Source organism: Balaenoptera borealis, assembly GCF_965194805.1.
Source record: "Balaenoptera borealis genome assembly, chromosome: 3".
In the NCBI taxonomy this organism is placed as follows: domain Eukaryota; kingdom Metazoa; phylum Chordata; class Mammalia; order Artiodactyla; family Balaenopteridae; genus Balaenoptera; species Balaenoptera borealis.
The window spans coordinates 177,039,594-177,066,735 of record NC_138866.1 but is presented as its reverse complement, the minus strand read 5'-3'; the positions used below and the strand labels follow the sequence as shown (position 1 = coordinate 177,066,735).

General features: G+C 45.4%; 1 protein-coding gene across 3 annotated transcripts in view; it reads left to right on the top strand.

Moving 5' to 3' along the window:
• Positions 1-27,142, top strand: part of FRMD4A (FERM domain containing 4A) — a 474,860-nt gene that overhangs the window by 122,731 nt on the left and 324,987 nt on the right. The window contains exon 1 of one of the 3 annotated variants that reach the window (XR_014242614.1): positions 13,525-13,673. The exons of 1 other annotated variant lie outside the window; for it this stretch is intronic. Coding sequence is in view for 1 of the 2 variants with exons in the window: in XM_082385294.1 (XP_082241420.1) it covers positions 13,581-13,673 (93 nt within the window). In the remaining variant the exon portion in view is untranslated. Of the gene's footprint in view, positions 1-13,524; positions 13,674-27,142 lie in introns of those variants that run through there. One more of the 3 variants, XM_082385294.1, reaches the window with a different exon arrangement.

Here is a 27,142-nt window from a genome sequence, read left to right as displayed (position 1 = left end):
ATCTTTGATCTTCTGAAGTTTGACTATGATATGCCAAGGTGTAGTTTGGTTTCTTGTTGGGTGGGGGATTATGTGTGTGGTTTTGTGGTGGGGGGTCGGTTTGGGGGTTTTTTAGGTCAGGGAGGGGGATTTATCTGGTTTGGTATTCTCTGAGCTTTCTAGATCTGTGGTTTTGTGCCTGACCCTGAATTTGGGGAAATTCTCAGTCATTATTTCCTCACACATTGCTTCTGGTTTTTTTCCTCTCTTTCTTCTCCTATTTCCATTATGCATATGTTACACATTTTGTAGTTGTCCCACAGTTCTTGGGTATTCTGTTCTGTTTTGGGTTTTTTTTCCAGTCTTTTTTCTCTTTGTTTTTCAGTTTTAGGAGTTTCTGTTGTCATATCCTCAAGCTCAGAGATTCTTTCCTCAGCAGTGTCCAGTCTACTGATGAAACCATCAAAGGCAATTCTTCATTGCTGTCACAGTGTTTTTGATCCCTAGAATTTCTTTTTGATTCTTTCTTAGAATTTCCATCTCTCTGTTTTTGTTATCTGTCTGTTCTTTCATATAGTCCACTTTTTCCATTAAGGCCCTTAGGATAAAAATCACTGTTTTTGTTGTGGTTGTTATTGTTTGTCTGTTTGTTAGTTCCTGGTCTGATTTAATTCCAACATTCCTGCCCTAGCTGACTCTGGCTCTGATGCCTGTTCAGTCTCTTCAAACTGTTACTCGCCTCTGAGGATGCCTTGTAACTTCATGGTGGACATGACGTACTGTGTAAAGAGACCTGTGGGGAACAGGCTTTTAGTAACGTGGTGGTGAGGCCAGCAATGGGGCATTCTACACTCCTACGTGAGGTCTCAGTCTTTTAGGAGCCTGTGCCCTTGGACTGTGAACTTCACAGTACTTCTCAGGGATTTTCCCTCCTTTAGGTGGGGCAGGATGGGTGGAGGAGGAAACTGGAGTTGGCATTTCCCTTCCCCCAAGTAGGTTATACTCTGATACAACCTCAACTGTTTAGGCTCTGGTGAAATAGTCTCTTCTTGTTAAGAACAGAATGCTCTGATGTATCTCCACATACACATCCCTAAAGAATACTGAGAATGAGTTTCAACATCACACGGACTTGGGGTCTCAACCCCAGGTTGGCAAGTGTTTAATCTTTCTGAGCTCTGATTTCCTTGTCAATAAAGTGTAGGTAATACGACCCAGGTTACAGGATCCCAGTGAAGGTTTAAAGAGGTCATTTAGAGCAAGTGCCCAGGGCCATGCCTGATGCAGAGGGGCCACTGGGCCAGTTAGTCTTCTTCTTCCCTTTGCCTTCCCCTGGAAAAGGCATTGGTGTTAAGTCCCTAACCGTAAAAAGTAATTTCCCATTTCTTCTCCCTTAAAGCTCTCTCTCACTCTCACCACCTAACCTTCCCCTTTGAATGATCAGGGATTTGGGTTCTGTCAAGGCACAACACTGGCTCCCTGCCTCAACCAGATCTGCCTCTGGCCGTTTCTCCTGCCTGCTTCCAAAATGGTAGCAAGGGGACCTGGGTCTCCACCTCCCAGAAGAGAGCCAGGGAGTGTTCGACATCCCACAGGGCTTAGGAGGATAAAAACCCATGTAAGAATGAGGGGATGTGACATCTACAGCCCAGTGTCCCCCCCACTCCGCCTTCCTAGGGACTACAGGCATTCTCACGTGCGTCTAATTGTCTAGAAAGAATATTTGCTTTCGAGTGCCATTAGCCTTGGGTTTCCTCCATAGCTCATTAGACTGTCATCTCACTATCTCAAGAACAGCTGTTTCCATATTGACACTTCCTTTCCAGGATTATGAAGGGCCACTGGGGGTTTCATGGGAATGCAAGGCTTCTGCAAGATGAGATAAAAGGAACACGTCAGGCCTGGTGTTTTGTAATTAGTCGTCACCAGTCTGGGGCCCTTGTAGCTGCGATGCTGCCGGGTTCACAAGAGAAAATAACACACACGTGTGTGTACATGAGCGTGCACACACACACACACACACACACACACAACACCACACCGAAGCAAAGAGCTCATAAGCTGACGTCAGGACTTCCCTGGTGGTCCAGTGGTTAAGGCTCGGCGCTTCCACTGCAGGGGGCACCGTTTAGATCCCTGGTCGGGGAACTAAGATTCCACATGCCACGTGGCATAGACAAAAAAAAAAAGGTGTGATGAGTCAAAAGCATGAATGACCCTTCAGGACTGGTTCCAGAATTGATGGCAGTGCCCTTGCTGATGTATGTGTCTTTCTCCTTTTGTCTGTCTATCCTCATCTTGTTTCAGAGGATTTAAGGTGCTCCTTTCCGAGGTATAGTTTAAAGGCTAGGCGTTCAACAGCTATTTCAGTAGCAGATCTGTGGACGGAGAACCCTGTAACATACACCGAAGGGAAAGAAACCAGACGAAATGAAGCAGGTCTCCTGAAACATTTACTCGTTGGATTAAGTAACCCAGTATCTGGACTCAGATCTGTCCATTCAGAAAGAGGCCAGGCGACCCAGGTCTCCTTCCACAGCCCGGCGTCTGCTATCTGCATTCCATGCACACATTCTCAAGGCCATGGGTGCCCTTCTAATTACCACCCACTGCTCCCAGGCCCCCTCTGGCTCAAACCGCCTTCAACATTGTTCCTTCTCTTTACAGTTTCTCGTTTTTATCAAAATCATACGTGTATGTGGCAATTTTCATAACATGTTAAAGTTGAAGAGTACTAGAAAACTTATAAAGAAAAACACCAGGCTCCATTTCCCTTCTTTCCATCTCTGAGTCCCTCCCCAGGGGCACTCATGGACTTTCAACTGTTGCTTCAGATTTCTCAGTCATCTGTTTATACTGTGGTTTCTTTTTTTTTTATTTTATTTTTTTATTTATTTATTTCTGGCTGCATTGGGTCTTCGTTTCTGCGCACAGGCTTCTCATTGTGGTGGCTTCTCTTGTTGCGGAGCGCAGGCTCTAGGCGCACGGGCTTCAGTAGTTGTGGCACGTGGGCTCAGTAGTTGTGGCGCACGGGCTCTAGAGTGCAGGCTCAGTACTTGTGGTGCACGGGCTTAGTTGTTCCGAGGCATGTGGGATCTCCCCAAACCAGGGCTCGAACCCGTGTCCCCTGCATTGGCAGGTGGATTCTTAACCACCGCACCACCAGGGAAGTCCCTATACAGTGATTTCTTAATTACTCAATTTTTGGTATTTTATGCTGCCACCCTGAAAGATGAGGCTTAAAATTTACTTCCATTGTACTCCACATCCCTACCAGCACACACATATCTCTTCTCTACTATCTTTTCAATATATCTGTATCACAGTTTAAATCAAAATTCAGTTTTATTGTGACTACCAAGATATTGTTTACAGCTGAGGACAGTTGTATAGTATCATTGTATATCCTGGATTTTCCAACTTTATGTTTTTCCAGGAATTAACAGTTGCCTTGTTTCATTGTTCGCTTACTTAATATTCTATTGTACCCATCAAGCATTTTTCTCTACGATCTTCAGTAGAGCTGTGTCTCTCCTCTCAATTTGGCAAACTCATTAGACCCTCAACCTATTCCTTTTTTCTTTCCTTTTTTGAGGCATCCTTCCTGGATCCCTCCATCCTCCTGCACCAATTGGACTAGCTCTGTAAGTCTCTTGTACCACTGTCTTCTTGAGGCTCCTTTTTTTCCAATACTCTGGGAACTCCCTTTGCACCAGTCCTGTGATCTGTTCTCCTTTTCTTGGAAATCATGTTCCCCTCTTTGTAGGTTTAGCTTTCTTTTGCTGGAGATTGTCTTCCAGCAAGCTCCTAAGAAAAGGTGCCTGAGAAGTAAATTTTTGTGTTCTTGAATGTCTGCCCTCACACTTGACTAATAACTTGTCTAGTGGTTATTTGTCTGCTCTTGAAATCCAGACCTACGTGTCCAGGCTTGACTCCCCTCTTCAGTACCAGGTCAAAATGTTCAGGCACCAGAAATTCTGTCCATCCAGAGCTACACATTATCATCTCTCCAAACCTCCCCCTTCTCCTGTGTACTTGTCTTAACTAAATAGGACCATCCTTCCTCTAATCCCTCAGTAAAGAGCAACACTGTTCTTCCTTCCAGCATTTATAACTCGCCAACATCTTGTATTCAACCTCTCACCACCATCCTAGTTCTGGACTTAATCATCACTCGTTTGGACAATTTCAGTGACATTGTAACTGCTCTTCTTGTCTCTATACACCTTAGCTCTCCATTCTACACTTCATCCTTTATCACTCAAGTTCAAAATATTCAGGAAGATAGTATCACTTCCTTTCAAAAAGTAACGTTTAATGATTCCCTCTTGCAAATAGAATAAGATCTAAAATATATTCTTCTATAGTATGAAAGTCAGAATCTGGTCTCATTGTCATTTCTGACCATCCTCGTTGTTACACATGTGATTCCACTGTCTCATTCAAGTTTCACAATAGTCTTATTATCTGTATCCATGCTACCAAGGTTTAAAGTTCAAATAGAATGGAGTACCCCAAGCAAACAGTAACAGAATCCCTCACCCATCCTCATTTACATCTAAGGATTTGCCCATTGAAGGTATTTTGCCCATTTTGGCCATGATCTGATATTGGGAAACCCTTTGGCATTTTGACTTATGGGACCCCTCTAGGGCACACTTAAGGTAAGGCATATTCCTACAATATGAGACTTCTGGACACCCATCTTCCTAGCAGATTCAAATGCTTTCTTTCCTCTCCTTGGGAAAATACAGGCCATGTGGCTCATTCCAGAGACCCCTGGGCAAATGGGCAGTTACCCTTGTAAATGACATGTTCCTGGGCACAGGAAAGAAAGCAATCTGCTGGCCAAAATGGAAACCACCCTTTTTTGCAGCATCAGAGGGATCAATTAAACCAAGATGAACCATTCTCCTATTGAAGAAAATTACATGTTAAATTTCTCCTCCCGGAAAAAGGAAGCATGGAAATTAGAAGCAGATTTAAGAGTTGGTCATTTACCACCCAATGCTTAACTGAAATTTGAGAGCTTAAAAAAAAAAAAAATCAAAAGTCAACATCCATTGACTGTTTGGAAGTATGCTGCATATATATATTAAGCTAATCCTGGGTAGTCAATACCACAGATAAGGACATTATTTACTTGTCCATTCTAGGTGCAATTACACAGTTTAACCAGTGCAAGCACTTCATAAATATAGCAAATCAATGCTAGTTATCAAAATCCATCCACAACTGATAGCACATGAAAAAGGGCTTTGCAAATGGCCTCGAAAGCCAGTCTACACTGCCAGCCCCACACAGGTCAGGCTGTTTACTGCTTAATCACACAGGCATCCCAGCAATCTTATTGATTCCTCAGGACCTGGCCACGACATCACTCCTAATAGCACGTGCAATAAGCCATTACCACCATGCAGAAGAGCCATCATCCCAGGCTGCAGCCATTGATTGCCTGACTTAGCCTCATGCTGGGAAGGGCAAGTGAAGCTCTGATGGGGGCAAATCATACCCGGGTCACATGTGAAGAAGCTTCCTAAGGAGGAATAAGATCCATCAGCTGCTAGCTGTCAGGAGCTCTGCCTGCTCCCTCTTTCCATGGGTGGATAGTTGAATGATCCTGCCACCATGCTGATGGACCTGTTACTGGATGTCCATGGAGCACGAGTTGCTAAGACAGAATGTGGACGGATCTTCCTCACAGGCCATTAATATTTTCCACTTGACATTCTCTTTGGCTTGATCATTGCCATAAAGATTGAAGGAGATTCTTGGATGCCTGGTTAGTACACAAGGTTTCCATCAGCACAGGCTACATCTTCTTCCCTATCCTGGAAGAGGGTGAGATCTGGTTTCCTTTGTGATGGGATGTGTGTTTTTGAGTTGATGGGGATAGAGGGTCTTATTCTGGGCTAAATTCTCTGCTCAAATGAAACATCCTCAAGAGGGAGTTTTCAAAGGCCCGAGAAGAAGCCTCTTTACCCCTCCCCCCCCCAAAAAAAGGGGCTTAACTGCATGAACTTCAGGGAATTCAGACGGATGAAATATGGCCATCATAGCAGGCTATGTATGAAGAGGGGGAGAGGTAGATGGTGAGGTCCAGGAGGGCTGTTGTGGTGACAGAGTTAACAGGAAAACTCTGTGTGTGTGTGTGTGTGTGTGTGTGTGTGTGTGTGTGTGTGATTTACAAAGAACTTTCACAAACATGATTTCATTTCCTCCTGTGGGGTAGGTAGGTGTGCAGTAACCTTCCAGGTGCCAACTCAGGTATAAGGCCGGTGTCCTTTCACTTCCCCATCACAGAGGGGAGCTGAGTTTCAGGAACAAAAAAGTCTTCCAATAAGCAAAAGTTCTCTTGTGTCCTCAATTCTTGGCCCAGCACCTGATACACAGTAGCCATCTAGGAGAGTGTAACAGTTCATGTACTGTGAGGCTGCTTACAGGGGACCTCGGACAGGTGACTTCAAGGCTCCCTGCCTCGGTTTCTTCATCCAGGGAGAACAAGATTATCTATTTGATAAGGTATTGTGAGAATTAAACGAGTGACTGTACTTCTAAAAACCTTCAGAAGAGTGCCTGTAATAGAATGTGCTGGGTAAGGGGGTTGCCATTATGTTATTAGACACTCAGTCAAATAATTGTTGAATGAAGGATGTGCAGCCCAAGCAATGAAAAGAAATGACAACATTGGTTTAGACAAGGGCAAGGCCAGTGTGGAGCTTGGTATGGAATACAAGAAGACCACAGGCAGTGTCAACTCAGAAGCGAATAGTAAACTCATCCTCATCCACCAAACCTTTTCCCAGCAAGGATAATTGGGAGTCAAACTGAAGGATTCAGATGAAGCTTCATTTATTTTCTTTGCCAGGCTGGTCATGGAGGGGAACTGTTCAGTGAAGCCCAGGACAGAGCCCATACTAGGCAAAGGGAGCTTGAGACAGAAAGAGAGAGAGAAATAGGGAAGGAAAAATTCATCTGCCTACCCAAGCTCCCTACAGTTCTACCCACTGTTTCTTCCAAATGCCGTAGCAGGAGGGAAAGTCTGTCCAAAGATGGGTAATGCCAACCATGCATACATAGCATCAGTGCAAACCTTAGCTCCAACCAAGAGAAACCTACACTGTCCTGCACGGGGACCCGTCAGTAATCCCGCAGGCCCCGGGCACGTGAGGTCTGGTGACACCAGAGTTGCCCCACGTTCTCTTCTTAGGGATATTGGGTTTCGTGTTTGGCCTGAATTCCAGCCATTTTCAAACAGAAAATTATGGCTGTCAGCAGTATTTCTGTTTGCATAGCCTCAGTCACAGCTTACTCTAATAAGACGTGACATGAATCACGCAGGTTAGCCGAGTTAGGAGCTAATGGAAATGGTGCTGGAATGTTGAAGAAAGACAGAGCTTCCCTCCCTCCTGCTGGAGGAATTTTCCAAATTGGTTAGGAATGTGTTGTCTTCATGTGTGTGTTTGGGTCAATCTCTGCCTATTTACTCTCTCATCCGTTTTACATGACAGTCGTTAAAAACTCCAAATGTCATTCAAGGCTCCAGCGCCTCCGTCCCCCAGCTCAGGGTTGGTGTGGGGTGATGCCGGGTGTGGGGAAGGTAGGAGAGGTCGGGGCAGGAAAGTCTCTCTCTGGGACTGGCAGGTATTTAAACCCAGTCTTGTCCTTGCAGGGTTCCCGTGGGTTCTTTGAAGACCCTACCCTGACCCCTTTCTCACTGCTGGGATTTCTCACTGCGGTTCCCAGGCACACGTGATACCTCTTAATATCCTCGAACCCAGTACCAGTGTGTCGGGGGCGAGTGGTCCCCACACCGACGATTCTCCAGCGCCAGCCGCTGTCTTACAGTTCAGCTCAGTTCTGACACTGTCTACCCAAAGACGGCACTGGATCCCACAGGTTGAGGGCTCAGTCCTACAAGGCTGCCCTGCCCCACTTCAGACGCCAGCTGCAAGCCCAGGTTATCACCTGAGCTTCTGACCAGATGGCTACAAATCAGACCCCCTTCGGGGGTTTGATTCCTTTGCTAGAGTAACTCCCAGGACTCAGAAACATTTTAGTTACTAAATTACCAGTTGATTATTAATGGATGTAACTCAGGAACAGCCAGATGGAAGAGAAGCATAGAGCAAGGTGTGAGTTGCACCAGTCTCCCCCAAATGTCCAACCCAGAAGCTCTCCAAACCCCAGACCATTGGGATCTTTAGGGAGGCCTCCTTACATAGGCATGATTGATTACATCATCGGCCCTTGGACACTGACGCAACCTCCAGCCCCTCCCCCCTCCCCGGGGGTCAGGGGGGTAGGACTGAAAGCTCCAGCCCTCCAATCACAGGCTTGGTTCCTCTGAACCAAGCCCCATCCTTAGGTGTCCTAGGGACTTTCTAAGAGTCACCCGTGAACATAACAAAAGGCACCTGTTAGGAAATTCCAGGGGTTTTAAGAGCTCTGTGCCAGGAAAGGGGACTAAGACCAAATGTATATTTTTGGTTATAGATCACAATATTCTACTCTCTCCCAGTTGGTCATGTAAAATCTTCGCCCCCGGCCTCTATGTCAGCCGCCCTTCACACAACACACTGAGCACCTAGGATGAACCGAGGCGATGGGATGGGATGGGACTTGTCTCCCCTCCCTTTGCTGCCAGCGGCTGCTGCGCTTGGTCCCTTTCCCTGTGACCCTCCCCGCGGGCACCTCACAGCCCCTCTCCCCGGGCCTGCGGCTCCCCCTTCTGCCTCTTCCCCCTGCCCGGACAGCCTGCAGGGCGAGGTCGCCTGAGGGCTTCAGACCCTCCCTCGCTAAGCCCTGGAGTAGGTGTCGGCGACGCCGGCCCCGCTGCCTTGCAGCCGCCAATGAAACCGAGGAAGAGCCCTTTCACGTCCTGCTTAACGGACAAGAAATAGTGGCTTGAGATGGACGTTAGGAGAAGCATCTCATCTGTCCGCTTTCTGTTGTCTTCATTTCCCTAATATAAGCCATATTCCACCTTTCACCAGAGAAAGAATGAAAATGAACAGAAAGGCCAGAGATGACCTTCTTCAGATTGATTCTGTCCTTCTTTCCCGAAGGGCGCTTCAGCTCACCCTCCAACACGTCTCAGCTCGCTGCCCTTTGACCCTGACCCCAGGCTCACAGGGACCTCAGGCTGCCCTCTGGCCCTGGAGCTTCATTATGGCACCCCTCCCCCTCCCCTACAGCGTGCCCTCAGTCCCCTCCCCCAGCCGACACCTCTGTGTCCTATGACCCCTTCTCACGTTCTGCCGAATGAACAAAATCAAGCAGTGCCAGTGAGCTGACTAGTGCTGGTGAGTTTACAGTCTGCGGTGAGTCAGGCAGCCACGTGGACCTGCCAAGGACTGAAAAGATTAGCCTCCCCGATGGTCGCTGCAGGCCCTGGGCCAGCAGCTGGAATGAGCCCTCGGTTCTGGTATGTCAGGCTCACTCTGGGCAGGAGGGTGCGATGACCGGTCCCCATTTCTGTTGCCAGTGTCCTCCCAGGAGGTCACCCGCCTTCCCCAGGGCTGCCTATCAGGCGCCAGCACGGTCAGCCGTCCGACATGGGGGTCAGCGCTCGCACCCGTGCACACGTCACCCCGTGGAACCTTCCCTCTCCTGCTTCCCGCCAGCACTGGCGTCAGCAAAGGCTTTCCCCCTGACAGGCCATCTTCCCCAGCCCCCTCTTTCCCCTCCTGCTATCCCTGACCATTTGGTTGGATACATCTTGCTTTGGTGTGTCAAGACCATTGATTCTCCTGAAGTATGGCTCCATCGATTCCTATGCCTTTTCATTCCAGGGTTTGAATGTGAACACTTTCAGTGAGGCTGGAAGGACATATTCAAAACGAACAAATACAAAGCTTCACCAGGGACTTCCCTGGCGGCCCAGTGGTTAAAGACTTCGCCTTCCAATGCAGGGGGTGTGGGTTCGATCCCCGGTTGGGGAGCTAAGATGCCGCGTGTCTTGTGGCCAAAAAACCGAAACATAAAACGGAAGCAATATTGTAACAAGTTCAATAAAGACTTTAAAAATGGTCCACATTTTTTTAAAAAATCTTTAAAGAAAAAGCTCCACCAGCCTTGAGTGGGTGCTGGCCTGCCAGAGGCATCAGAAGCGGCAGCTTCAGGGACTCTAGAACAGAGGGGCGTCTTCCCCACGCCATCTCCCAGCAGCCTTCACTGATACCCCGGCCCGGCAGCATCCTCCCCGCCTGTCCCGTGCCCACTGGGCTGTTCCCTTGATGCACAGGGAACTGTGTCATCCGCCACCCTGGTAAAACCATGCTCTCTCTAAGTAATACAGTCCCTTGCTGCTATCCGCAGGGGCTTGGTTCCAGGACCCATGCGGATGCCAACACCTGGGGAAGCTCAAGTCCCTGATAGTTGGCCCTCCGTATCTGCAGGTTCCACATCTGCAGGTTCACCCAGCAACGGATCAAAACCTATATCCATGGTTGGTTGAATCTATGGATGCGGAACCCACGGATGGGGAGGGCTGGCTGCACTCGGCTCCAAAGGCTTAGCTCCAAGGGACGCCAAGGCAGCGGTTGCAGAGACTCTAGCACTGCTCAATATATCGCCATTTCCTGGATTGAAATTCTCTCTTTTTCAAAGACAGTGGTCTTTCCATTTCCCTGATGGGCCCGATGGATACATCTCCTTTCTACATTTCCAAAGTGCTATAATCTGATAAAGTCCTCAGTGGCAGGTGAGAGTATAAGGGACCAAGTCAGGCCCTGAAGTCACCCAGATTGACTTTGGTTTCCATCTTAGCTCTGGCAGCTCTAACTTACTTGGTCAACTTACTAACCGTCTCTGGGCCCCAGTTTCATCGCCTGTAAAACATGGCTAATGGAACTTAATTCTGCCATGGAGTTATCCCTTGGTAACCTTCCAGCATGTTGCCTGGCAACTGCTGGGTACTCAGTAAGCCTAAGCTACCCTTGCCTCTCCTAAAGTGGTCATATCCGCTGAGGTACGAGTGCATATCCCCTCCCAAGAAATATATTTGTATTGTAACAGTGTAACAATGGTCTCCTGGAAATAAATAGTTTAGACTCAATAATCAATTTAAAACGTGTAAATCTCAAGCACCCACAGCAAGATCGTCAGAAAGATCGTTTTGCACAAGCTGAACTTTGAGAGCCTTCACACCTCTCTGGGGAGGTGTCCACCTACTCCATGGGGACTGGCGAGGGCTCTCTATTAGCTGGGAGGAGGCGCCAGTGCTGACATGAGAAATGACCCTGCTCTCCACACCCCCAGGGTAGGGAATGGGGGTAGAATGAGTGGGGCTCAAATGTGTGGGAGTCTGGCCAACGGTTATTTTTGTTTCCATTAACATTCTCTTCTATATGTATTTTAACTTTAATCAAAGGCATATGTTTTTGTTTTATTTGCACTTAGTTCATCAAAGTGTCCCTTCTGATCTGAACTATGCCACGAAGCCTTGAGCTCTTCAGCGAAACACTCATTAATACCCCTGGGAAACAGGAAGTTGCATTTAGTCAAATGTAAAGAAATCCAGCTCCCAGGGGCTTTGCCCTGGCCTGGGTCAGGAAAGAGACGGTGACCTCTCAGTTGATCTGACCCATGGCCCCCTCTCGAACTGCACTTGCAAACAGAATCCCAGAGCTTTGGACAGATAAGGGCTTAGAAAATGTGCCTATCCTTTGTTCAAAACTGTTATGGAATCGAACAGGGTTTTATAAAGGAAAGAGAGTCTATCGATCTAGCCAAGCTATTGGGTAGCATTCCAGATGTATTTCCACGGGGCAGTGCAGAAAGGAAGTGAGAAAGAGGAAGAAGGGTCTGTAAGCCTAAGCCACCTCGCCAAAGACTCTCTGCAGGTCATGCTGGAGAAATTTCCATCTTCCCCTGTCTCCCCCCTTCCCTCTCACCCTTTCACAACTCTCAACGGCACATATGGAACCCATTACGAACAAAGCCCGATTGTTGTATATTTGGAATTTCCCACATCAACTTGATGCTTTCTTTAACTGCCTCTTAATGTGTGTCTGAGTTGGGTGCCCAGACCCACGTCTCCATCCCTCCCACCCCACCGCAAGGAGCACCCCGCTTCTAAGAGTCTTTTTCCTGATTCATTTTCGAGCAGCGTAGAATTCCACTTTTTTCCCTCTGTCCCCCCCCCCAGCGCCCACTTCCCATCAGACTCTTAGAATAAACAGAACTTTCTTTTCCGTCGTTTTCAATAAACGGGTCTGTAGAGAATAAATAAAAGCTGGTTCCCAAAGCATAAGAGTGATATTAGGCAAACACCCAAAAGCATGGGATTTTTTTACAAAGGAAATGGCATCCCTTTCATAAAACCCCAGAACAGAGTGAAGCAGCGGAGGCAGAAACACGTTAAAAAGAAAGAAACTAAAATACCTCCAACTCTGGAAGCCCCTTACTTGTTTATTCTTTTGAGTAATTTTCTCTGCTATAGAAATAAGCAGATTTAGGAAGGAGTAGAGATGGAGGCAGTTGCACAAATGAACGATATATCAGAAACAAAATATTACAGGACACTTAAATTTTTAGAGCATGTGTACCAGCAGTCTGAGAAGCTTGTCCGATGTGGAATTATACCATCTGATTAGAGAAGAATAGACAAATGTGATGGGTAAATCTGAGCATAGACAGTCCTTTTCAGAGCCTTGTAAAATCAAACATAATTTCTTCATGTTTATTGGCACACATAAAAATCAATGCTCTGTAACACAAACATTTAAATGAGGAGATGCCAAATGCGAGTCTGTCTGGTATATTTGATGTGATTCATCTGAACCATGGGATACAAACATTTTCTCCTTTCTTCCTTCACACTTCCTCTTTGTCGACGCCATTCACATATATAATTAACTGTATGCCTACATTTATTTTCTACCCGTTGGAAAGCAGGAAGGAAAAAATATGCCTGTCTGATGCTCAGGGTCATACTTATAATTTATGACTGTGAAGAGCGTTTCCCCACCAAGTCCCCACTGTGTTATGTCACTGCCCTTCAAATATTTTTCCTGTGTCCAGAAGAGAGTGAAATCAGAATGCAGGATTGCACATTAATCTCCACACCAGATGGTGATATTCCAAATAGTCTTTTTAAGGTGAGCATGTGACCTACTGTATGGCCAAGGGGCTTTGGAGTCACGTGATGGGATGAATACTACGTCTGATAGGGCTTCGATTAGACAACTGACCTGGTTACCGTCTGCAGCCACGAGAAGCAAAGTTGACATTTCTGGATCACTCTCCCCAGAAGCGTCATTTGCCCACCCCTAGGACATGCAGACTCACCGAGGGACTGACTGACAGGCAGGGGCAGACAGGAGGGGGCTGGGCTGAGCTGCTGCGGGAGACGCGCTGAAGTTGCAGAACTTGGGCTCTTTTTCTTCTTCCCCATCCCCCCACCTCCTGACACACCACATCTTGGCTCATAGGTCGGAAGAAAAAAACTCTTTCAGTTATTTGATATTTGGGAAACCTCCAGGAGTTTCCCAGTTTTGAGGACGCCTCCGTCTCTCCCTTGGCTGAGCACACACACACACACACACACACACACACACACACACAGAGAGAGACACACACACACACGGCTCTACACCATGGTGGTTCAGGCTGCAGTGGCTCCGAATAGATCCCAGAGACTTTTACTGAAAATTCCGTATGGATCTCTGAGAAGACGCAGCGTGGAGAGGGTAAGCGACGTGGCGGGCTGTTTGTTCTTCACCCGAGCAATTGCTCCAGAGAAAGGGAGAGGTTTCTTTTCGTTGTACATAGCATCCCTTCTGGTAGTCATGTTTTCCTGAAAAATTCAAATTCCTGCGACTGGGGAATACTGTGGCATATGTAATTTTTTTTCTTTGTAGATAATGATGAGAAATTTGAAACAAATGTTGGTCGGCTGTGCATGGGGGTTGGGACTGTTAGAGATGAAACATAAGAGAAAAGATTGGGGTAGAGACTGCCCTCTGGAAAGAGCATGGACGATGAGAGTGCCCGTGGAGAAGAGCTTCGGGCTGCAAAACCTGTTTTCCTCTCTGTTCAGTGAAACAGATTCATTGGTGCAGTAGGGCTGCAAATTTCCTTTCCTCTGCTGGGTGACAGTGTCTTCAAAGGAGGCAATGATAAGGAGCTGTGACGCTTTGAGGGTTTAAATGATGCACCTGGTTGATTAAAATCCCCTCTGTTGTTTAGTTGTGGTTGTACTGTTTCAAATACCTTGCTATCATTTGGGGTTTTTTACCATTATGGATTGTGGCTCTCTGTTAGTTTTCTGAAAACATGCTTACTTTACGGTAGCACCTGGCAGAGAAGATGCTGTAAAACAATAACAGGGATTTGTCCTTCTCTGGAGTGACTGATGTAGTTTGGGGGATGACGGTAGTTAATGCAAATCTGGTCGTCCTCAGGACGTTGGGCTCATTCACGTGGGGACAACGCCTGTACCCACACAGGGGTGGAATGGTTTGCGGGTCTCAGAAACCCCCAAAGCCCCTGTTTGCATAATGGCAGATCCCTCTGCGGGCTGCGGATGTCTACTTAGACATTTTAGGTGAAGGTGTAATCTAAAATCAATAAGGCAAAGAGGATCACAAACCGCTGTCGTGATAGATAAGCGACCTGCTGCGTCTTATAAAGGGGAACAGCATTTAATTCAAGTGACTTTTTCTGGTTTGTATACTGACTACTTGGTGATTTTTAAATTTAAGGAAAACATGAGTCAAGCTTTAAAACTACGAGGGGCTATCGAGATTTCCAGGTGGGGTTGATTTCCTGACTTTTGATGAGTTACATTTTATTCTGCCATTTGAGTAGTAATGGAAAAAACTTCTCTTCCTATTCTGGCTGTGTGTAGGTCTTTCTTTTGAGACATATTTCTTGGGCTCCATATCAGGGTCATCAACTTAAATGTATTCAGGGCCTAATGCGTGCTCCCTTTTATACCAAGAGTTTTACAGTATAGGACCAACTGTTAGAGCAAAATTTGCAAATTGATCATTATATTAACAAATGTGATTTTAGGTTCCGGTGAAATTTTTTTTCCTGTATGGTAACTAAGTTTATATAATATGTTCTGTTCACAAAAACTCCCTTGGAAATGTGAGTTGCCCGTACTCGAGTTGTACCACATGACAAAACTAAGGAGAGAATTATCCTGCACATTTGCACAAATAATCCAGAGTAACCTATTTAACCATTAGAATCTCCAGATGGATGTTTAATAAATCATGTATGTTTCATAAATCCAGATATATTCACGTACCATTTCTGTTATTCGTTTAAGAAAAACTGGCAATATATGAACACAGGGTCAGATACAAAACCTGTCTATTGTTGTATGTGCTGGTGTATACCGACATTCAAGATACAGACCTATGTCCTGTCCTTGGGCACACACCAGTGTCTTAGGAGTCTGATCTGAAAACTTCTAGGCCCTTAAGAGAAGCATGTCCATCACTGGAGCATCAGATGTCCTGTTAATCTTCATTGCCAGCTGTGAAGTGGTGGGGCTGAGACACCATCACTCACAAGAAGAGCCCCCTTGCGTTCCTACAAGGCTACCCTGTCACCCTCCACCATGGGGAAGAGTGAGACTAATTGGAACATATGACGTCATGTCGATTTCAATTGGATATTTTATGCCATCGCTGGTTTTATGACAACTTTCACAATCAGAGTCATCTATTTATATAAAAGGGGGGGCAGGAAAGGTGAGAAATGGCATCTGCTTTCAGGGCAGACACTGACAAACAGCATTCTTTTCTCGGGACTCCCTGAATTAAAAGCAGCAACAGCTTTCTCGGTTACATCTGCAGTCTAGAGTGTGCCAGACATCCGAGTGATTTCTATGGTCTCGTGATATTTAATGATGGTAAGACCTCGCATTTCTATAACACCTTTGCCCCAATGCACTTTCTTATCTGTTACCTCCCTTTACGATCGTGAGCTGCTCATTAGGCACAGAGAATGGGGATTACTACCCTTGTCCTGTATGAACAGGGAAACCAAGGCATGTGGAGGTTTAATCTTCTGTCCGGGGACATGCAGTCAAGGACAGAGCAGGACCTCAGTCTAGGGACCTGGTATCTTACATCCCTGCCGTTGGGCCAGTGTTTCATCACCTTTGCTCCCTGAGGGAGCTTCGACATTGCAGCCTGGCCCTGAGAAATGGGTTATAGCCAACCTGCCACGAGCACTTCACAGGAAAGGAAACTTACCAAAGGCAGAGATGCTGACAACCAAAGAGAAGAACTCATGACCTAGTGCACTGACAGTCATGGGCCCTTACGTGTCCAGGATTAAACAATGGCTTCTGTTTTCCAACTGCCTGGAAGATGAGTTGAAAACACAGAAATGCACCTTTCTAACTCTGCTACTTAGACAGCCGTCAAATCCTGATTACAAAATACTCAGGCTGGTTGACCAAGCCTGGTTCTTGTTCATATGTGTTCACAGACAACCATCAACCAACCCATCACCATCCTAGGCAGGGCAGAAAAAGAAATCTAAGATGCCATGTTTGGAGATAGGAGATCTGAGGTTTATATAAATGAAACTGTTATAAGTCAATACAATAGGGCTCTAATCCAGCTCCAAAATAAGTAATGAAGGTGATTCAGGTGCAACAGGAAGCAGCCAAGTGGGGTGGAAAGGGTGGGGCTTGCAGCCACACTGTCCCCAAGAAACAAGAGCCTCACTACCTACTAATTGTGTGACTTTGGCAGTGACTCGGGCTTTCTCAGCCTGGTTTATTCATCTGCACTATCTATCCTTGAGGACGGTTATTAAGGATTAGAGGTGATGTATGTAAGGCCCTACCATGATACATGGCGTGTAGAAAGAAGGTAATCATTAACGATGGGCGTATTTTAAAAATTTATTTTATTGAGGTATAGTTGATTTACAGTGTTGTGTTAATTTCTACTGTACAGCAAAGTGACTCAGTTATATATTTATATATATATAACTTTTTATATAAAAATTATATTTTTTTCCATATTCTTTTCCATTATGGTTTTTCACAGTGTATTGAATATAGTTCCCTGTGCTATACAGTAGGACCTTGTTGTTTATCCATTTTCTATATAAGAGTTTGCGTCTGCTAATCCCAAACTCCCAATCCATCCCTCTCCCACCCCACCCCTTGGCAACCACAAGTCTGTCCTCTACGTCTGTGTATCTGTTTCTGTTTCATAGATAGGTTCATTTGTGTCATATTTTAGATTCCATGTATAAGTGATATCATATGGTATTTATCTTTCTTTTTCTGACTTACTTCACTTAGTGTGATAATCTCTAGGTCCATCCATGTTCCTGCAAATGGCATTATTTCATTCTTTTTTATGGCTGAGTAGTATTCCATTGTACATATGTACCACATCTTCTTTACCCATTCATCTGTCGATGGACATTTAAGTTGTTTCCATGTCTTGACTATTGTAAATAGTGCTATGAACATAGGGGTGCACGTATCTTTTCAAATTATAGTTTTGTCCAGATAAATGCCCAGGAGTGGAATAGCTGGATCCTATGGTAGCTCTATTTTTAATTTTTTGAGGAACCTCCATACTGTTTTCCATAGTGGCTGCACCAATTTCCATTTGATAGGCATATTTTTGAAGTTTGACTTTGAGTAGAGGAACACTTGGCTTGTATTTTTAATAACCAGTAGCCTTTTACATACATTCTTAGTCACACTTACTGTCACCCAAAGATGTCCTTTAAGGGATATTCACCCAATAAAGCCAAGACAGAAGTATTTCCTGGTGATAACTTCCCTTGAACTCCCAATTTTATGTAAGACATAAAAAATACAATGTTTCAAATTCATTGCACACCAGTGCCAAGTAAGTAAACTTACTCAAGCCCAGGTACTTCAGTAGGGTCTTTTCCTTCTCGAGCTGGGAAGGTAAAAATGAACTTCATGGAAAATTCTAAGAGTGTAAGAACATAACATATAAATGAATTAAGGAGAGAGCAAATGTGGACCTTTTAGGGGGGAATTTGCTGTGGAGATGGGGTGAATGTTGTATTAAGTTTCTATGACCCTACAATATGAGGAAATTGTTTCACATTGGAGATGACTGTTATAGGTCCAAAACCCAGGAATAAGCGGACCACGCTGTGTGTGGCCCAGTACGCATTATTTTAGTGTGTGTGTTTATTAAGGATGCCCATCTCCCCACTGATTTATCCTCTCTGTCATCCAGACCCACGTTTCCTGGGTCTGGATGACCCAGGGTGGAGTGGACGTCTCTCTTGTCTTGAGGCTCTCAATCCCTCACGTTCAACATGTTCAAAGTGGAATTCATCCTCTCACCCACAGTCCTGCTCCGATTCCTTCAACACCACCAGCCATCTAAACACCCAAATGAGAACCCAGGCATCTTCCCTGCCTCTTCCCTTTCCCTGGGGTCCGCCATCTAATCAGTCACCAAGTGCTGCCAATTCCAGCTCCAGAACCTCTCTCACATCTAACTCCTCCTCCCCATTTCTTGGTTCAGGCCTCCATCATCTTCCACTTGTCTACTTAAAATCCCTGCCTCAAGATAAGTACAAATGTCTAAACATAATTATAAGGCCCTCCGTAATCGGGACGCTGCTACCCTCTCCAGCCTGGTCTCTCCCCATCCCTTACCCCGGGTACTGTACACTCCAACCACACTGAACACGTCTGCAGTTCCTCCAAACTACCATGCTCTCCCTTGCCACAGGGCCTTTGCACGTGCTTTTGTAGGCTTGACGCACACTGCATCCTCCCTCCGCCTCCTTAACTTCCTATTCACACACTTCAGCCTAAAGATAACATCCTGTCAGAAGGCTTTCCAGGTACCCACCCCCTCCCCAAGTATGAATAACGGCTCTTCCTTCCTTCAGGCTCTCAAAGCTCTCTGTATCTCCCTTACAGTAACACAAATGACATTGCATTGAATCTGCCTGCTGCCTGTTTCCTCCACACCCATGACAACAAGCTCCTTGAGGACAGGGAACACACTTCGGCCCCTGGTTCCTAGCAGGAGGGCGAAACATTCGTTAGATGAGAGAATGAATGAAATCTGGAAGTTGCTAGAAACTTCCCTCAGGGAGACAATCTGGGAAGAGGATCAGAATGAAAACATAAACCGGAACAGCCTCGCATCTTATGTTAAATGACCACCAGCCCCATTTTTGCTGGTGGAAAATGTGTCCACACTTATATGCTGATACAAACTGAGGAGACAAATGCTTTTCTCCTATTTATTCTGAAATCTGAGACGTATCTTGAAGGGGAACAATGTGTGTATGTGAACAACGAATCAGACTCATTATATGTCTCTTCACAGAGTAATAGGAATTGGACACTTTTCTTGAAAAAAATAAATAAGAAAGCATTCTCTTTTACCACAGTTACTGAAATATCTAAGTAAAAGGGTTTTTTGTTTTGTTTTCATTTGTTTTTTTTTTTGTCCTGGAAAGACTGAATTGGTGTGGTATTTCTGGAGCAGTATTTTTAACACAGTGTAAATTAAACCTTTTTGCACCCACATTATTCATTATTTGATGTGTTATTCCAGGTTGACGTGTGGCCTGTCTATTACTTTGCAAACCGTTACATTATCACAGCTGCTAAGCTGCATAACTTAAGAATTCAGAATACAACAGAATCTCTGTCGCGGAGTGTGTGGTGCTTACATTCTGAATGTATTCATGCAGGGAAGTGTGAGACTTTACCAAAAACACATACAGCAGACGGCTTTTAGTGGATATTTATTACCATGGAAAGCAGACAGCCCAGAAACGGTTCAGACAGATCAGTGTATTTATTCACACATATTATTATCCAGCCCCCCTCATCCTGCATAGGTTCTGTTCTTTCTATAAATACACACCTCTCTGGAGGAGAAAGAACATGCACTATATCAGGGGCTCCAATTCTCGGGTTCACGGGCTGCACTGAAGGCCGTGTTCCCCACGTTGGTTAGTCCCGTGTGATTTTAAGTGACCCCAGATTGGTGCACCAACATTTATTTTATTTCTCACAGCAGCTCATGTCAAGTTAAACCAGTGACTTCTCATCTTGGCCAGAATGAGGTGGCATAATGGAAAGGCTGTCCCTCTACTGGGTACCACTCCAGGGTTCTCATTCCTCAGGCTGGTGGGGAAAGCAGGACTGGAAATCTCTCTTCAAATGGTCGAGACTCCCAGGAACCTCACCATCCTGCCCCGAGCTACAGCTCTCAAGCTCAGCATGAAACCAGGTGATGGTTTCCCTCTTTCGACTACTCATCCCCAGGTCCTGAATCCTTCTTAGGACTCTCTTTAATGTCTTGGGTCAGATGACATCACTCATCCTACAGCAGTGCTTCTCAACCTTGGCTTCACTCTGGAAGCACCTGAGAAGCTTTAAAAATCCCAACACCCAAGCTGTACCCCCAAACCAGTGAATATCAGCATCTCTGGAGAAGGGACCCAGGCATCATCTGTAGTTAAGCGCCCACGTGATTCTACTGTGTGGCCACATTGACAACCACTGCCCCAAGGGGAGATTATTGCCAAGATGGATTGTCTGGGCAAGATCCTAGCTTAAAGAAATTAGCTAGTTCCTGTGCTTTCCAGTGTCTTCACATAAAAAGGGAATAAATGAGTCAGTTGTGTTGGATTTTTAGTCAAGAGTGTCATTCTCAATAGGAAAAAAAAAAAACACTTCATCTTTTAAAAGTGTGTTCGTATACCTGGGACATCTTATGAAGTGTCCAGCACTTTGAGGTCACTTTCTGGATAATTGAACACAGCCTTCTGAAGTCATAGTGGCTAGTACCATACAGGACTTCCTTTTAGATAATTTGAGATCAGAAACACCCAATCCAGCTACTCCAGCAAAGTTCTTCTCCACTGGAGCAGGGACAAAGTCCCTTCCGGGTGTATTTCAACCCACCATCTTGCAGCCATGTTCATAAAATCAATCCTGTATTCGCAGGACACTCTCTGTAGGTATTTTGAAAGCAGATCTCTTATAAATTGCTCTAGCAGAGTGAATGCTATCCACCTGTGTGATATAAGAGTTTCTTTGAACACATAGTTGAAAACAATCAGTAAATTTGTACTGATTTATCAATGTGCCTCTGAGAACAATAGCATCTTATGCGTAGGAAGCAGTATAGAAGAAACTCTGCCATGGATCTATGTTTTCTAATCTGGGAGTGGATGAATCACATCTGTGGATTTTTCATTCTTTTTTCTCTTCCCTTCCTGGTCACTCAATTACTAACTGCTTCAAAGGACTTGATCAGTTTTTCTACGAAGTCCCAGAGCCTAGAGCCATGCCTGGCACATATATAGCGTGATTATACATTTATTGAATGAATGTGAATAGATGAATGAAAAGAATGTTTTTATGGTTATAAACTCAAACAGAATTGTCACTCAAAGAATAGGGTTGCAAAGTGCCTGCATTTCTTATGCCGATAAATATTTGTGTCATTATCAGTTCTTAACAAAGTGACTCAAATTAGGATGCCAGGTCTTCTTGGTAGAGAACTTGCTCATGAAAAACTTCTTGTTCTACTCAATACTCTGTAATGACCTATATGAGAAAAGAATCTAAAAAAGGGTGGGAAAAAAGAAGAAAAACTGCTTGAAACCACAAGCAGTGGTTTCCTAATTACTACACAATTAACCCTTCTGAGTATGTGGGCGGCCGTTTTCCTTCCCAATCAGAATCTGTGTGTATATTTCAAGATAGTCCATAAACACGCCCCTGATCTTTTTCCTCCACCGCCTGCTGAGTTTTCTCAAACATGCCAAGGTCACATTTCCACGTGGATAGGTTGCTTCCAAATGGTTCTTCCCGTCTCTCTATTGGAACATGAATCAGGAAAACCAATGAGGCTTTTAAAAGTATATTAATCACTTCTGGAAAACATGGTTCAACTTCAATTAAAAAAAAATCAGTCTCAGAATATAAATACCACAGGGAATCTAATATCTAGGACCCAGCACTCTATTTTTTAATTCTACAGATTTTTATTTAATACCTACTACATGCCAGGCAGTGTTGTAGGCCCAGGGGCTGTAACAAAATCTCTGCTTTCATGTTGCGGTGGGCCTCCCTTTTACGCTGATGTGGCACCTGCAGATACAGAAGGCTGAAGTACTATGTACTGTGCCATTTTATAGAGGAGACTTGAGTATCCATGGATCTGGGTCTCTGCGAGGGTCTTGAAACTAATCCCCCACAGATACCCAGGGATGACTGTAATTGGTGCTAAGGCCTCTAAGGAAATACACAGCAGGATAAGGAGGGAGGAGAGAAGGGTGTGCTGCGTTTTCTACGATGTGGCTCTCTGTTAAAGTGGAATTGGAGGAGAGGCATGACGAAGTGAGGGAGCAGGACATGCAGCCGTCTGGGGAGAGAACACGCCGGGCAGAGGACACTTCACGTACACAGGTGCGATGCCAGACCACACTTGATGGATCTGAGGAGTAAAGGGGGGAGGGCCGGGGGTAAGCGGTCAGGAGCAGCAGACAGCGAGGTGTTAGGAGCCCGTGTGACCGAGGGCTGCTCAGGCCAGGATGAGGACTTCGGGGTTTTACGCTGAGCAGGACAAAAGGAGATGAGTGGTTTGGGGAAAGAAGGATGACCTCAGCTGACATGTTTTAAAGGAGTCCCTGCAGCTACTAGGCTGGTAGGGAACCAGGCATGGAAGCAGGTGACTCATTAGGTCATGAGTGTAAGAATCCTGATGAGAAATGCTAACTCTGGAGGTGGTGAGAAATGAATGGATCCTGGATTTGTCTACAGCGTAGAATTGACAGGATTGGCTGATGGATTGGGTGCTAGAGAAAGCGGAATCAAGAAGAGGAATTCCCACCCTGAGCAGCTGGAGAGTGGAGTTGCTGCTGAGATGGGGAACACTGCAGGACCAGCTTGGGGTGATGACAGCAGGGGCGGGGAGATGAGGGGTTCTACTTGGATGTGTTAAACTTGAGATGATAGTTAAAAACGCAAACAGAGGATGTTAAAAACACGTTTGGTGTTTAGGCGAGAGTCTGGACTGGAGATATAAATGTGGACGGTAATCAGGGGGATGATAGAGCTGACTTATCCCAGGCTCTGTGCTGACTGTGTACATCTCTTCCTAGCGCCACATGCAGTGACCACATGTGGGCAGGTTGAAATGGTCAGTGATGGGAGAATTTACACCGTGGAAACTGGCAAACATTACAAATCGGGGCTTTTTCTTCTGGGGAGTCAATGGTTGAACATTTTCTGGTATACCCTTGGAGGACAGTGTAAATAGCCACAAGACTAGGTGATGTTACCTGGATGGTGGCACAAAGAAATATCACGGGACTGGACCCAAGTTTAGAGATCACTTCCAGGAGGAGGAACCAGCAAAGAAAGACAAATAAGTGCATCCAGTGAGGTGCAAAGAGAATTGAAGAGAATTTCTCAGAAGGGAATGTTGGACTGTCCAATGCTGCTGATAATCAAGTGCAATAAGGACTAGGAAATCATCTGATTGCTGTGTTGTGAAAGAGCTTGTGTGCAAGCTGCGTGCATCAGAATCACCCGGGATCACTTTGTCATAAAGCAGAAACTAACACACCATTGTAAAGCAATTATACTCCAATACAGACGTTAAAAAAAAAAAAGAATCACCCGTGTGTTCTCTAAACCCATAGATGCATGTTCTCTCCCCAGACACACTGAATCTGAACCTTTGAGGGTTATAACATTGACTAAAGTTTGAGAATGGTACCGGAAGTATAGCTTTCCAGAAAAGGAAAAAAAAAAAGGCACCAGTGAGGTAGAGAAAAGAGCACAGCATAGGGAGGGGGAAATAACGGAGACAGGAAAAGGAAGAAACTCTCAGGACAATTCTTGCTCAACCTGAGGTCAGTCCTGGAACGAGCAAGTAGAGACCAGGATAAGGAATAATGGGTGAAAGTTATGGCAACCAAAGCCAGTAGTAAATCTTCTTCCCTACAGTATCCTAGAAACTCAGTGCTCTTGTTTTAAACAACCCCCCTCAACTTAAACCACTGTGTCCGAAAAATAAAACTGCAATCAGTCCCTTAGAGCTAGTCCAGCCAAAAAAAAAAAAAGGCAAGAGAGAAGATGAAAGACAGATTTCAACATCTTACGTTGATCACCTGCGTCAAAAGCCAGTACCCCACCACTCAGCCTTAGCTTTCCTGAGATCTCTCTCAAGAAAACCTCTTTTCTTTTGCTTTGTTTTGTTCTGTTTCACTTCTGAAAATATTTTAAAAATGGGTTGCTGCTCTCATGTGTCAGAGCTTCATAACCCAGCCGAGTCCCAGAATAGATTTAGAAAGTATAATTTAGGGCTGAGCCAGCTACCAAATGCCTGAAATGAGCAGGTCCTGATTTGAACCCTGAATGTTGGGGTTTAGACCTATTCTGTAAAAGTGAATGGATTTGGATTGAACTGGAAGAAATCACGTCTTTGACATCAGGTTCTGTCTCATTGGGTTTTTGTGGTGTTTCTTACAGAAGAAAATCTTGGTCTTATCTGCCAGTTGGGCTGAAGGATGGTAACGGCCTTTAGTAATGGGAACATAGCCCTTTATGTGGATCCTATCAATCAAAGGGTTTCTACCTGGGACAACTGAGAATATCCACCCAGTCAGCACATGCATAACTCCCCTCCCCACCCCCTTTCATCTTCCTTTTAGGAACATCAAATTCGGACTAGTGAAAGGGAAGCTTTAAAGGCAGACGTGTTGTGAGTCCCTCCCGCGATTCCAGGCTGATGTTGGGGAATTAGGCTATTTCATTTTCCAAGCAGAATCAGGTGTGTCTGGGTGTGGACGAGCTCAGAGCCCAGTGCCCCGAGAAAGCTCTTCTCCTCCTTGCCTTGCACTGCCGTGTTGCACAGCCAGGTCCATCCATGTAGGCAGCAATGCGGGCGCCGGGTTTTACAATCCTTCTCGTTAAAATGTCCACCTAAGGGAAGAATGAGGAAAGGGAACCCCCCCATCCTGCTGGGTCCCAGCTTTGGGTTTTCAAGCATCAGAGCATTTAGGGAGAAAAGCTACTAAAAAAAAGAAAAAAAAAATCCTCTGGAAACACACAAGGGGTACTCGTTGATTCGAAATCAGCAGCATAGAATGCTATGCTCACACCAGGGCCCCCGGATGGCAGCTCTGCCGTCCTCCTGAGGGCCTCTCCCAGGGAGCAGGAGCCAGGGTCCCCAGGCCACACACCATCCCATTCCAGCACCTGGGGGCAGGGGGGCGGGGCGTGGTGAATACCAATATTCTGCAGCATTTGGCTTGGCCAGAGTCCATTCTTTTTTTTTTAAATGTTTATTTATTTTATTTATTTATTTTTGGCTGCGTTGGGTCTTCATTGCTGCACACGGGCTTTCTCTAATTGCGGTGAGCAGGGGCTACTCTTCGTTGTGGTGCGCAGGTTTCTCATTGCGGTGGCTTCTCTTGTTGCGGAGCACGGGCTCTAGGCACGCGGGCTTCAGTAGTTGTGGCATGCGGGCTCAGTAGTTGTGGCTCGCTTGCTCTAGAGCGCAGGCTCAGTAGTTGTGGCGCATGGGCTTAGTTGCTCCGTGGCATGTGGGATCTTCCCAGACCAGGGCTCGAACCCGTGTCCCCTGCATTGGCTGGCGGATTCTCAACCACTGCGCCACCAGGGAAGCCCCAGAGTCCATTCTTAATCATCTTAATAGTCCTTATTTCTAGCACAATCCCTGGACGTGTGTTTTGAGGTTCCCTCTGAAGAGCCCAACAGCAAACAAAAGTCTCTTCGGGACTCTGTGACTTCCTTTTTCCTTCTGTCAAATGGCCTTAAGGTGGCATGAGAGAAACATGTATCACGTGTCTTAGAAGAGGGCCTGTGCAGGGCAAGACTCTTCTTGCTCCTTTGGGGACTCACCCATCAGAAATTGGCTGTTTTCAAGAGTTAATATCTATCTCCTGTGGTACCCTTAGGACCTCATCCTTCATCTTAATCCTGGGCTGCCTCTATTCATGCTTGTCATCCTATAAAATAGGGCCTTACACAGGCATTATAACTCAGATGACCACAGGAGTCAAGCAGGTCAAATACATGGAGGTCAAGAAGGAAAGTTGTACGTTGCAAACTGGAGATCTCGTATCTTAGCAAATGACCACCTACTACTCAGCTTTGCCACGGGGAAACTGGGGCTGGTGTTCCTGGATCTTCTGATTTTTCAAAGGAAAATCTTTGTGCAATTTTCTTATAAGTAAGAAAATATATATATGTGTGTGAGAAAGAGATGAAATATCTCAATTTTTATATGCTGGCAACAAATCCAAGCTTAAAGAAAAACACTGCATGCCAAATAAAGCATGTTTACAGGCTACATTTGGCCCACAAGATGCCAGTTTCCAACTTCTACAATAAAATGAGCACCATCCCACCCCAAATATCTATGTATTCTCTCTTCCCAGTCTTGAATATCATAAAAAGGAGACATCATGATACAAAAAATGAATCTTGGAGTAGATCCTCAGGCCTTCCAGCTGGCATCCTAATCCTACTGCTAAATCAGAATTTAAAAAAAAACTCTTCTGATAGATCAAATGCAAATTTTAAAATGCATTGAATGCATGTCCTCCAGCTATAGGAAATAGGAAGACAGCATCCTGTTTGTTGAGTGCGTGGTTTTATTACCTAGTAAGAGGAATAGCACTCAAGAAGCTCCTGAACCTACGATCTAATTATGACCTGATAGGGCATCTAAGTGTCAGCCCATTCTTTTGCTTTTGGCAAATGTTCTCCGGTATCAAAGTGGACCATATCGAACAATTTCATCCAGTGAAGCAATTGCTCCATCACCTCGAGGTTTACTTTGCTACTAACTCATATTTACAGACCAGCAGTGTGTGGTCTTACCCCAAACCAGACATAGCACAAGAGCCAAAATGAGGTTCTTTTATGATCCAGGTGGTTGGCCAGTAACAACGGAACTAAAATTTTTTTCATTTTCAATCATCTCTTTCATGCTCGATGGAGGAGAATTCTGGGGTCTCAGCCAAGTCCTTGAGCAAGAACTTGAATGGATTCACAGTTCCTTTTCTGATGAAAGCATTGGCTCTACCCACAGGAATTCTTGATCTTACCAGGATGTCAAGGTAGAATGGTGCTCCAGTGGGGGGACAATACAAGGCATGCTTCTCAACT